This window comes from Eupeodes corollae, chromosome 3, assembly GCF_945859685.1.
Source record: "Eupeodes corollae chromosome 3, idEupCoro1.1, whole genome shotgun sequence".
Taxonomy (NCBI): domain Eukaryota; kingdom Metazoa; phylum Arthropoda; class Insecta; order Diptera; family Syrphidae; genus Eupeodes; species Eupeodes corollae.
In genome coordinates this window covers 67,197,981-67,212,526 of record NC_079149.1, presented here as the reverse complement: position 1 = coordinate 67,212,526, position 14,546 = coordinate 67,197,981, and the positions used below count along the sequence as shown (strand labels likewise).

General features: G+C 32.7%; 1 protein-coding gene across 2 annotated transcripts in view; it reads right to left on the bottom strand.

The window, feature by feature from the left end:
- The window catches only part of LOC129952887 (high affinity cAMP-specific and IBMX-insensitive 3',5'-cyclic phosphodiesterase 8), a 169,790-nt gene that overhangs the window by 97,414 nt on the left and 57,830 nt on the right, over positions 1-14,546 (bottom strand). For both annotated transcript variants that reach the window (XM_056065822.1, XM_056065818.1), the window contains exon 3: positions 816-915. In XM_056065822.1, the coding sequence (XP_055921797.1) occupies positions 816-915 (100 nt within the window). The remainder of the gene's footprint in view (positions 1-815; positions 916-14,546) is intronic.

Here is a 14,546-nt window from a genome sequence, read left to right as displayed (position 1 = left end):
ACGAGGAATGCAAGAAATAACTCCAGATGACGTTTTTTGCAACGGAAAAATTGTATTAATTTTGATTTGCATAGGTTATTGGTGTAAATTACGTGTAAGCTGATATTATACTCAAAATTATGCATGCTTACTAAGTTTGATGCTTGATGTAGATGCCTCATCATTTTATAGACTACGAATGTTGTTTCGTTAAGAAAATAATTTTACCTGAGCGAATTAAGCGAATGGTATGTATAACCTGATTTTTCATGAAAGAGCACTACGGTGCCGTGAAATAACATCATCAACGTTCAAAAATTGGTCTTATTGCACTTAATTAAGTTTGCTCAATTTTTTAATGTAAGCCTTATTTCGCTCTTTTTATTTTACGGTACCAACATATGGTACATGTGGTAGTGTCAGTAGTGTGATGGTTAATGCGTTGGGTTGTCATGTCAGAGGTCTTGGGTTAAGACCCTGCCTGTGCCATCTAAAGTTCTTTTTCGCCGTGTACTGCCCATTGGGAGGAATTTTTAAACCGTCCAAGAGTAATTCTTGTCATGAAAAGTGCTTTCTCAAATTAGCCATTCGGAATCGGCTTCAAACTGTAGGTTACACAGTATTGGTTGAGAGTTGTAAGTTACTAATCCCTAGTTCCCAAAGTATTGTTGAGGCACCTAGTTTATGGTTAACTTGTATGCAAGTGTTTTTTTTATGAAGACGCTTAGCCATTAAACAAATTTCGACTTGTGATTTAAAGAAAATTATAGTGAATTATTGTTGACCCTATTATTATACTGGTGAATTGTTCAAACATAAAATACAATTGTACTTACTTCCTGTTGTTCTCCGGACCACTGTATGAATTGTGTTGAATCCTGCTAAATTCCCTAGCGCCGCTACAGTTACTATGGAATCTTTCTTTCCACTACTTATCTGAAAATGAGAAAAAAAATATTTGTTCTTTAAAATTATGCAGTCTTTTTGTTATAAATAAGAATGGAAAATAAACAAATTAATTTAAAAATCTACGTTTTTAAGCAGATACACATCTAAATAGATATGTTTTCTTGTGTTCATGTACATATTCATATGTCAGTGAAGGGTTACATTATACACACATATTGAACATCAAATATCCCACCCAAATGTCAAGAATGAGTCAATACAACATCAAAATCTATCCCTATTTCAAAACGAGATAATATTACATACATACATATGCTTGCTAGATATTTTATTCCCTTTTCTCATAATTACATATATGTACATAAGTACCTAAACAGAAAACCTGCTAAAATATTGATCCGGAAGAACCGAACGTAGCGTTTTATTTCGTTTACTTACTACAAAAAAAGCTTTTTACAGGTGTGTGTCTTTATTTTATTGTAGATACGAGCGAAGTCATTTTTTTTAAAATCCTGTGATGTAGTTTAATTGGAATGTAATGGAAGATTTTCCAATAAAATGTTTTATTTTCGTAATAAAAGAACCTCAAAAAGAAAGAACCGTGAATTGTAAATGCATTATGTTCATCACAATTGCACTGAATTTAAACAAAAAAATTGCCATTTTAAGTAATAGCGTAGTTTTTAAACTTCAAATTTCAAAAGATGACAGCTGACTAAATAGCTATTCAAAATAAAACCAGTTACTGGAAAAAGTAGTACCCGTAGCATGATGGTTAGTGCGTTAGACTGTCATGCAAGAGGTCTTGGGTTTAATTCTTGCGAGGTATTGACAAATCCTTCAAGAGTAATTCTTGTCATGAAATTAGCCGTTCGAATTCGGCCTTACATTGTAGGTCCCTTCCATTCCTGACAACATTACTCGCACACAGGAATGGTTGAGAGTTGTAAGTCACTAGGCCTAGGTTTATTTAATTTAATTTAATTGCAAGAAATTGGGAAGTAAAGATCATTCGTTTTGATAGTTAAGGGTTTATCAAACCTGAATGTATGCGAAACATGCATGTACATAGTTTTGTATTTTAACAGGACGAACAAAAATCTGGAAGTATCTTTATACTTACATAACTATTCATTTAAATAATTTGAGACTTGACGTATAATTTCCTCAGTCAAGTTTCAAAAACTCTGACAAGGTAATTGTAACGTTGCAAAGGAACATTCACAGCTGGTCAAAAAAATACGTGTGATAATTAATTTTTGTATTAATTCATTTTGTATTCCTTTTTTATGTAATTTTACGTAGATATTTTTAAAGCTCTTATATTATTTAAATAAAAAACACTTTAAGACCTTGAAATACATTACAATTATAGATGATATAGCCCCAAAACTACAGATGGAGATTTTTTCACTTAGACAAACAAAATAGTCTTTCTAAATTAGTAATATTATCGTTTTTAAAATAATTTCTGTATCTTATCACAATTTTTGTTTTACCTACTTTAATAACCCGAGTATCCTCCATTTTTATTCAAAACTTTATAAAGTCGTAACGGCATTGACTCTATTAACTTTCGCCATGTTTGCTAGGGTATGGAATACCATTCTCTTTGAGGCGCTTCCCACAGTTGGTTTCCATTCGTAAAATATTGACCCTCTAACTAACGCTTCAGCTCATTACAAAAGTTCTCAATAAGATTGAAATCAGGTGATTGACCATGGCCATGGGACAACAGATACTTGTTTCTCTCGAATTTAATCTTTCACAAGACCTGCGGTATGTTTAGGATTGTAGTCTTGGTGAAAGTGGCATCGCAGGGGCAAGTTTTCCTCAGTAAACGGTAACATGACATCTTCCAAAAAAAACACTATATCCGTATTTTGTTAAGATGTTATTCAAACGGAATATAGGACCTACACCGTACCAGGAAAAACAGCCTCACACCATTATATTCTCTCCTGCGTGTTTAAAAATGTTTGGTGTATAGCGGTGGTGGTAGTCCGTAGTCCTTTTGGTCGCCTTAAATTGAACCCAGAATCCGGTAAAAACAAATTTACTTTTGTTTCTTCAATCCACAAGATATTTCGCCATTTTTGTACGCCCTCTGGTTCGTTCCAATTAACATAGCTTAAGGCAAATAATTTTCTGGACCTTATATTGCTAGTCCTAAGGAATGGAACTTTCCCGACGATTCTTCCTGGGATATTCGAGTTCTAAAGCCTTCTTCAAATCGAGCGTGCACTGACTGCATTATCAATTTTAGCACCTATATTCCTTGACGAAATAAAAGCATTTTTTTTGGGCCGCCCTCTATTTTCCTTTGGGCTTGACAGTATTTGTTATTAAATTTTGAGATCCGCTTAGGACCTCCGCAATAAATTTTTAGGTCTTTCCTAAAATGATTTTAAACAACCCACCTCAAGAGTTTATACCATAAAATAAGAAATATTATAAAAAGCTTGGATTTTATTTCGAGCACACATATTTTTATGGCCAACTTCTAGAACACACAGAATCTTATTCCAAAACAAATAACTTATTTACTGAGCATTACATTAATTGATTGCAACAAGTTTAGCATCCTCATAGAGAGAAAAACTTTTCTTTCTTAAAAAAATTGGTTGCATTGCTTGAATTCAAAACAACCGCTAATCAGCAACAAGTCAAGAGTGGATATCAAAAATTTTCTCACACCTATTTTTTTGACCAGCTTCATATGTTAGGATGGAAATTAAGACCCTTGTATAGATATCTAGAGAACAATCGATTTCACCAAAAAATCTCAACCATTAAGATTTCTATATATTTTTAAATTTAAACTGATATAGTAAATAAAATTCATGCCCTGAAACGGAAATCATTTCAAAAGAATGTAGTGTATCAGTGGGAAAAACAAACTAAAAATAAGTTTTGATAGTTATTTCTGACCTCTATTTTCAATTGATCCATCATAAGGTTTATTGTTTCTCATATGACTTCTTATCTTTAAATATTTCACTAGGAACAAAAATACTTCAGATTTCAATTTGTATTCCAACAAATATGGTCCCTAATATTTTGACCTGAAAACTGAAACCGCTTTCTTTATTTATTTAAAAAAATATTTAAAACCAATAAGTATACTTTTCACAAGCTTCATAACTGAAGTTGTGAGAGAAAGCTGGATTATGAGGCTTTATGCTTAATTGGTTTAGTTCTTACCTTAAAAAAATTAGAGAACAGATTGTCGAAATAGTTGGTAACTTTAGTGAAGTAATAAATGTTAACATAGGAGTCCCGCAAGGTTCTGTCTTAGATCCAATATTGTTTTTTATTTATATTAATAGTATATTTGCTCTTAATTTAAAAGGCAAAGTAGTTGGCTTTGCTGATGATATAGCGTGTTTTTATTCTAGTCCCACTTTGCTTGATTTGACATTAATCATAAGTTAGTGTTATTAAGACATTGGTTTGGCATACATAAACTAGTTATTAGTGCAAAAACAAGAATTATGTTCTATAGATTTGAGCCTTCCTCTTCTTGTTCAGCATAGTTATGACTGCAAAAAGATAACACTAAGTAGTATCTCCTGTTGTACCTCCGCAGATATTCAAGCTATTGTGTTGCTGAATAATTGTTCTCCAAAATGTTTTGTTATTGAACCAGTTACTGAGTATTAATATCTTAGAATAAACATTGTCAGTAAAATGGACTGAAAAACTCACACTCAAGCATTTAAGGAATACCTACTTTCAAACACTTATATCTTGTTTCATTTGAAAAAACTATGTTGTAGAAAATGTATGGAAACTATTTTTTAAGGGTTAGTACAATCGAAACTACAATATGGTATAATCTGTTGGGGTGGTCATTACAAAAATCTTTGGCAACCTTTTTTGGTAACGCAAAAGAATTTAATTAAAAGAAGAAAATATTAACACAACTTTCCAGTTTGTAAGCTCTGGTATTCTTCCTCTCAAACACCTTTATTTTAATAAAGTTTTAAAAATAGTTTTTGTAAGAAGTGGTTTGCGCAGTAACGATAGAAACCTTGCCATTATTCCAGTGCACAATATTAACCAATTTAAAATGTCTTTTCCCCATTTTTTAACTTACTGCCTTTTGAATTACGAAGCATTCGATCAACTCATTTGTTTAACAAAAATATACAAAAATGGCTTTTTAGCTTTGATCTCAATGAAATCAATAACATTCTCAGGATTCTTATCTAATGTTTAGTTTATACTCTTTTTTCCATTCATTAATTTAAATATATACCTACATATGTTTTTTTTCTCTCTCTTCAAGGGTGAACGCCTCAACACTTCTTAATGTAAAATTATGTCAAATCCTTTTATATCGGTACTTTCGATTCTTGTTTTTGGCAACAGATTGTACCTTCTTGTTATGTACCAAATGGGAAACACTTACATATGTATGTTAGAGTCAAAACTGAAAAGGGTTCCCAGTTTTGTATTGAATGTTCCGGCCCTGGTCCACTAGCATGAAAAAGAAAACATCCAGTTGTTAAGGCTTTATGTGGTTGTAATAGTAAAGAAATGAAAGATGTTAGATGTAAAATTAACTGACAATTGTTTGACATAAATCTCATTACAAATGAATAAAATAAATAGTAAATAGAATGAAAGGAACGACAGCGTTTGCTAATTTTTTTTTATGATAACCTAACCAAGTATGCATTTCATAAAATTGTATTAGTGTGTTAAAGGGGATTGCTTATTTTATAAGGGACGTCCGGCCCGGAGTGTACACCAATCAATTTGGTATCAAATTAAAGGTTGTTTTAAGCCGGATATATCTGCAAAAATATTTTGTCGATAACTTATGGGAGATCCGAGATATTTGAGATTGAAGTTCGAAATGTCCAACCATTAAAAATCAGCCTTTTTTCGACATAAATGCTATTATCTTTAGATACAGAAAAGTTAAAAAAAACCAAGAAGGTATTAAAATAAAGGTGTCAAAAATATCTTTTAAATGAAACTAAAATTACATTTCTATGATTTATATATTTTGAGTTATTTTTTATTTTTAGGCAAAAAAATAATGTTTTATAACTATTGCACTCCTTTTGCTATCAAAGTTCAACAATTCAATTTTGTTAACCCTTAAAAATATGAAAATACTGATTGGTGATTTTAATTTCATTGAAATGTAAAACAATGTTTTATGGTTTTTTTTTCATTTTTTATGCGAAAAATTGAGATCTTTGTTCAGTTTTCGGCCAAAACATATTTTCAATAAATATTCCTCTGGGAATAAGTTTTTTTATATTTCTTAAAGTTCTTCAAGCGTAAAGTGACGAAGTTCAGTAAAGAAGAAAAATAGGATTTATTTAATTAAACAATCTTTATTTATTGCGACAATTGAAAATTCTTTTGTTTTTACTTTATGCAATGTATTTTTCTCATTTTTATAATTCTTGGTTACTTACTTAACAATATTTAAGTTTGAGTTTACGTTCAACATCTTTGGTTCAGGTGCGGACGCACTATGGTGTGGAGAAAGCATAACACTGCACTTAACCCAAACAATTTGATATCTGCTGTGAAGCACGGCGGCGGTGGCAATGTAATGGTGTGGGGCTGTATGGCATCTTCCGGCGGAGTTGGAGTCTTCGTTTTCATAGGAAATACAGTGGATACATTTGTGAACTTGATTAGTTTAAGGAAAAAGTGCCCAAAAATTGGATCTTTTCATGAACTTTACTTTTCAACAGGACAATGATTCTAAACATAAGGCCAAGCTGGTTAAGGAATGGTTACTGTCCAATGTTAGTACGCAAGTGAAACACTACGCTCAGTCTAAAAATCTCAATCCTATTGAGCATCTGTGGGATCACCTAGAAAAAATATTCGTCAGCATACAATCGCCAACAAAAATAACCTTAAAACGATCCTACTTGACGAATGGAACAACATTTCTCGAGATATGACCGCCAAGCTTGTCTATTCGATGAGAAACATATTGAAGGAAGTAATACAGAGAAAAGGAGGCTCTACTAATTATTAAGTTACTTTTACTGTAGAGAGACTTATTTGTACAGAGACTTATTTGTTCCTTATTTATTCTTTTTGTGCTGTGGATTTTTGATATAATAAGTTTTGAAAATAAAATGCTTTATATTTTATTCCTGGTAATTTACAAAAAGTTTTGATATCTTAAATTCTACATTTTAAGAAACATTTCAAAACATTCCAGCTGTACAAAGGCTTTTTGGACTATGTGTATGTGTCACTCAAGAGTTTATGTTGAAAATACGATTTGATGTTTAATATCAGCAAATTGCCCTATCTGTAAGCTCAAGGTCAACAGTCTACTACCAAAATTCGATTAAAAAGGTTTACATATTTGGCGTTTCAAAAATACAACTAGCTCGATAATCAAAAATTGTTGTAATTCATCTATTTAACATTGGATTTTATATTGGAGAGAGAATGAATACATTTTGAGCTAGTCTTACGTAAGTCTTTCGCAATACACCTTATTAATGAGGCATCACCATTATCATTTATAAAAATCGTATATTTTAACTTCCTACGCTACGTAAAATAACATCATTCGAAAAATTGTTCCCTTTTCACATTCTGGAGGAAATCTACATCCCTTTTTATTTTAAGGCAATTGTATACATATGTACTTGGAATAATTATTTGTTTGTAAGAATTAATTTTAAATCTTAGATATATATATGCATGTGCACATAAAATGAAAACTGAACTTTTGTTGTTATTTAACTTTAATATCAAAAAATTCTTATTAGTACAAAAATTCATGATTCCTTCAATAGCTAAAAGTTTACCCGGGTGAATGATGGAGACTATATGTAGTTCATTCGAGTGCCTTTCCAAATTGAGTTAGTCTATATTGTCCTCAATGTTTTCCATAGCCTGTATTTATACATCCTCCTCCCTCCTCCAATATCCTTCTTACCTTCCGTCAATACTAATAATAATAACGATCCGCTCCTTTATCAGGGTTTCAATCGTGATTCCAAAAGGAAATATGTATATAAACATCATGAATCAATACTTTGTGGACAGGACAACACTACACACTGATGTTGACGATGATGGCAATGGCGTACGAGTGACTGAGGGCAGAATGAGACTGACTTGTAATAAAGGGCGGTGGAATTTTTAGGATGGTCAGCAGCCGACTGAGAAGTAGTCTGTAGTAGTAATTGGAAGACTTTATTAATTTATCGTTTATATAAATGAACAGTGAGGTTGGCAAAGTGAATTGTTTTTTTTTTCTTCATCCTTTGGATGACCAAAGTTAGGTCATGTGTGGTGGTCGTCCTTAACTGGGATTAATTTTAGAAATATAGGTTTATTGGATGGGATTTGAAGAAGTTTGTGCAAGCGTTGTATGTGATCCTAGAGTACCTAATCTAGTTTTCTTCATAGCTGATATATTGTATATATTTATAGAAGGCCTTAGATTGGTTATGAATTGGAAGAAATATTTCAGTATATTAAAGTTTTTATCACTTTAAGATTTAATTTAATTTGAGAAAAAGACAAGTTTGAAGTTTAATTCAAAAACCCGGAAGAGCTAACGAACTAATCTTCGTGTGGTTGTTAGAAAGTAAGGTATATTGTCTTAAAAAGTTTGAATCAATAGTAACAAATAAGAATAGGCATCATAATATTATTCAATCCGAGCTAAATTTTCGATTTATTGCATTTGAAATTTATAAAAGCGAAATAGACCTCCTCCTCACAAGCATTTAAAACCATCCAAGAAATAATTGTCCTTAATAATATAAATGTTAACACCGATCACAGAGTAGTACGAATGAAAATAAAAGTTGACCATATAACATTAAGAAGAAATCGATAAACTTATTTTATCCCTAAAAAGTTTATGAACGAAAAATAATTATCCATAACGAAATATAAAGACAAAGATCATTCAGCTTTTAAAAAAATATTATAAAGTCTACAGCCAAAATTTCCATAATGAACACAAGGACTTTGAAAGAAAAAATATCCAACTATACCAAAACTTTTTTTTTTTATAATTTACATGCACTTGTATGTTTATTTTTAATCACAGTGCGAGAGTTAGGAAAATAGGGAACATTGGTCTTAAAGTTCTGAACATCAAACAGAGTTGGCCAAAGCATTCCACACTCTCGGATGTGCGATTTAAGAAAGAATCTCTATACTTGACAGTACGCCCGAAATTGAGCTCAAGAGTAAACTGATGAACATTTCTGAAACAGCGAGTATTTTGGCTGAATCTTTTAGGGGGTGAAATGCAACTGGCTAATTCGACAAAACTTTGTTTGTAAAAATATCGATAAGACAACGTGAGGCATTGCGACGGTCTTCTAGCGATGTAAATGTTTCGATTATAGTTCTATTGCCTATCATTTTACCTTTTTTTGTATTCTATCCAAGAGATTTAAACTTGTTTTAGGGCCACCTGCCTAGATATGCGAATTATATTCAAACCTTGGACGGATAAAGGCTTTGTAAATTACAGTCAGATCAGAAGGAGTGAAAAATTTCTTGCACCGTCGGAGAAAATGGTGATCTGTGATACACCTACTGAGTACTGACAGTTGATTAGTTTCCTGGATGAAAGTGCCACTCATAGATAGTGGCATCGGGGGTTTGTTAAACTTAACGACAGGAAACAGCATTGAGTTTTCGAAACTATCAAGATCAGAATTTAATGATTTTATCATACGCTGCCGTTTAAGTTCCATATCCGAAGGACAAGGATGTGAATCTATAAACGAGTATGAGAAGCTGAGGGTACTGTCATCGGCGACACAGTTTAATGGATTAAAAGTGGCAGACATAAGATCATTTATGAATATGAGGAAGAGAGTCGGAGACTAAACGGAGCCCTGCGGGACACCAGCAGACTTGCAAACATCCAATACAACTTGTATTGAACGGTCCGAAAGGTAATTTCTAATCCAACCAAGAAGAGATTCATGAATACCAAAAGCATGCCAAACTCTATCAAATGCTTTATAGTATAGAAGTATAAAGTGCAATAATCTTACTTTTTCCAAAACGATGTAAGGATTTGTTCCACTGTTCGGTTGGATAAACCATGAGATCACCAGTGGACCTATTGCTACGGAATCCATACTGTCGGTCATTAAGAAGCTTCCATTCTTCAAGATATTTCTTGAGCTGATAATTAATCAGCGTTTCCATGACCTTGGAAAGATGGGACGTGAACACTATTGTACGATAGTTAGAGGAAGAGGACGATTAGCCTTTTTTAGGGACAGGCTGAACAAATGCTGACCTGTAGAGCAGGAAAGATGGAAAAGTTTACTCAGTGGTTCTGCCAGCGTTGAACAACACCTCTTCAGAATAATTAGGGAGATACTATCTGGGCCAGCGGATTTGTGAATGTCGAGATTTTTCAGTAATCTAGTAACTGAGCGAGTGCGAAAGAAGATTCGTCCTATAGATCGTTTTCGGTTTCAAGTACAGGCGAAGCCATGTCACTCACTGGCAGCATCAAATTAACAGCAAACTGTGCTGCAAGCAAATCGGCTTTATTAATTGACCTTACATAGGTTGTGTCATTGGAAACGAGCGTCGGAACCGACGAAGACGTAGTGTCATGCACATTTTTAACAAATGACCAGAAATTTGTACTACCATTGGGACATTGTAGTATTTTTTGCTGTAATTTCTAGTCATGTACAAATATAATGCGTCGTATATGTCCGTTACAGATCTTTCCAGCTTGTTTGAACGTATTCCGCTTTTCCTCAGTTGGGTTGGCTTTGTAATTCAGGAAACTTACATTTTTGATCCTAATAATCTCTTTACAGCTCGAATCGAACCATGAGTTTTCCTTGGGTTTGATAGATTTGACCTCTTCGGGATAACATTTCTCATTGCACAAAGAATTTAGGTTTTTATCATATCTGCCCTGGACTCCAAGTCACAAGTACCTAAAGAATTCAATGAGTTCGTCCCAGTTGGCTTTCTCAAATTTCCAAACGGTTCTCGTAGGGGTTTTAACTTTAACTGACGTTTTTTTGGCATGATAAATTTGAAGATATGACACAATGGTCTGATGTGCCTAGAGGCGATAATACACTGACAGTTTATTTATAAGGATCAGAGGTAAGAAACAAGTCTAGAGTCTTGGCGAATTGACCAGCAACGTCAGGGATTCGAGTTGGCTCATCGACAAAATGAGTTAATTAATTTAACTCAGCAAATACCTAAATACCTTCCTTCGGGTGTTGACTTGCCAGAATAGTGAACAGCGAAGCTAAGAAGAATTGTGTACATTGAAATCAACCGCAATGACGATTTCAGTGTGAGGATAATGGCCAACAACTCTTTGAATGGAGGCAGACAGAGCATCAAATTCGTTAAAAGTTTAATTTCTGTCCAGATTTGGACCTCGATATTAAAAACATGCGTGGATGATGTGCTTATGTACCGTAAATTTTAATTACATGAAATTGAAATTTGTGTTAAGGCAAAAACCATATTGTGCAACGTAATTTCTTATATACATGGCTAATCCATGATGAGGAAAGAATAATGGCACTAGGTTATACCCATTTAGATTGATTTCCGAATGGTCGGAATCTTCACATATTTGAGTTTCACTCTTATTTTTAAAAGAGAAATTTTAAGACTAAAACCACAACTGTTTAACCGAGTAATAATAGAGCTAAACGAACTTAGAAAAACTATAAGATTTGAAATAACGAAAGATAGAACAATGGAAAGAAACAACGATAATATTATAATACACAAAAACGGAAAGAGGGACGATTCAATAATTATAGGCCCATAAGTAACATTTTGACAATTTACAAGCTCTCCTCCAAAACGCTTTGCAAGACCATCAAAGTAGATTTTAATATCAAGCAACCAAAAGGAGAACAATGAATCAGTTAATAGAAAAATGCAATCAATTAAGACTACCGGTTTATTTTCTATTTATTGACTTTAGTAAAGCTTTTAACTCGGTGAAACACGAAATATATGATATGGTTACATAATTTGAAGACATGTTGAATAAAACTAACTACCTTGTGTGAAAATTATGGATTTCAAATAAACAGATAGAAAGCGAAGAAAAAATTAAGTACTTAGAAGAATACACAATTGTATTTGGAAGAGCTAAAATCATCAAAGGGCCAAGGAAATAAAGAAACTAACAATTTTACAATTGGACCAAAGTGCAAACATATGTGTATTCATATATATCAGCCAAACACAGAGACACATGGATAAGTTAGAGGAAGGCTTATGCCAATTACCAATACATATTTTTGGTTTCAATATACAATTTTTAAATTCAATATACAAATTTTAGATTTATAGTTGCATAATTTTATTACTGGCTGATTATACAAAAGTTAGGTAACTCAATGTTATATATAAAAAAACTTATTATATTTTATTTAGATACAAATTTATTTTAAAACAATTTAAAGACTTTTATTTAGTCACCGCATTTCAGTTCTTCATTTTTAATACAAGTTATTAAAAAAAAAACAAACAGAATTAGTTCTTAAAACGTCAGTCCTTTGGCATGTCACAGCTCCGAAAACCAACAATTAAGTGACTGTCTATTAAACATTACCATTGATTTGAGAAAACTTATCAATTTAATACAGTCTGTGATGTATGTACATAGTTTAGTATATATACTACAACTTTCATAATGCAGTGTTCTCCACTTTATTTTAAAAAATAAGAATTTTTGTGTTTAGTTTCATTCGTCAGTCCGTTAAGTGTTGTATAAAATTTGAATTTCAATGACGACAATGTCACATCTGATGAACGATTACGCTCGACGACTTTGTTTGATGACTCTAACAAATTTACGTTTATATCACCTTCAGCTTTATTTTCGCATCTCGTAAGCACCATACCAATTTTATCGCTAAAGTTTCGTCCCAGAACAGCTGGATAACCCATGGAATTGTTTTTAACTACTAAAAGAGATAAATTTGTTTCTAAATTTTCAAAAAATATAAAAGTATTAACACTTCCCAAGACTTGGAGCGGGCTGTTGTTGAACCCAAAATATGACTGACTATTTTTATCCAGAGGTAATATCAACGACGACGACGGCGGCAACTATTTTTCCTTGATGAAACTAATCGGACTCCTGAGTCTAAGAGTGTTGTGAGTACAGATGAACATTCAAAGCCGCACTCAATGAATCGATAAGAAATCGTCTTTTCAAAATTGTTGGTTCCTAGGCTGCATCGTTGTTGGAATCTGCTTCTTTCTCGATTAAATAATTCCCTGGATATTTGTTTGTAATCCTCATTGCTGTTGCCGTTGGCCTTGAGTGTTAAAATTGGTTTATTTTTTAACAATTTTTTGCAGTGTGACCACGTGTACCACATTTAAAGCAAGTGAAGTGTATGGCCTCAAGCTCACTGAAAAAATCTGCTTTAGGTACGATTCGTCTAAACTCACCCATAAGAGCATCTCTCAGTTGAGTCCACGTTCGAGTTCTCAAAGATCGTATACAAATTCCTGCAGTTCCAGTAGGAAACCTTTTTCCGAATATGAACTTGGTACGGTCGTCGAGATAGAGGGTTTCTGAATATTCCTCAAAATGTTCGACCCGTCTGTCAATTGCAAAGTTGTCATCCTCACTGTATGGACACATTATGTCTTCCATGTCTTTGAAATTATTAGAAACACGTGGCCTTTGAATTGGGTTTTCATGAGCAGCGTCTTTGATCTGCAGTTCCTTCAGCTTACGTCTGAGTAGAATAATCTCCTCTTTCTGCATGCTTATCGCAGATTATTTAGCTCTTCATCGATGTCATCACTTTGTCCAGCAGGTGATTCTCCTTACAGCTCAGATCCGTGATCGTCAGATGATTCTGACTCGTTCCGTTTACGATCAGGCATGAAATATTTTGCAAGCTTTTGCAGTTCTTCCTTGGCATAACCTCTAACTGCGTCTCAAACTCTCATTTTTGCATCGCTTTTGTGCCTTCAGTTTTTTCGTCAAATTAATCGTAAAATGTCTTTGAGAATAGCAACTGTTATTTTGCTAAGAAAATTATCAAATTCTTTCGGCATATTTATGCGATACACTTTATAAGTAAAAACTTTTGATTATTTTTAAATAAATATTTTTGAGAATCAGATCGCAATGTTCGGCAAAGGATTAAAACACTTAACTCGAGCTGATTCAAGGTACAGTTTTATTCGATAAAAGAGGACTAATATTAAGCTAAGGCTGTATTTATATCTTCATATAATTTATGTATAACATAGCTTACGGGAAGATCATACTATAAAAGTATTTAACAATTTTTGGAGAATTATTAATGCACGCTGTTAGGACTAAAAAGTAACGAGTTTGCACAAGGACAAACAAAGGGTGTTTTCAAAAATGAAGTATATTATTCATATTAGACTTTGATTTGTTAAAATGTAGTTTGTTGATATATGTAATTACAAAAAAACATTAGTCCTGATTATAATCTCAAATTTCGTCTTTTTCGTCAGGTATATTTGTATTATTCTCCATTTAATAATCATTAGTACTTTTAAGATGAATATTTTAAGCTTTTGTTTATATTGTTTGTTGATTATTGAATTTTAACAAAAAGTATTTTTTTCTTTTAACGCTCTAAATCATAAAGTTAATGAAATTATAAATATCAATA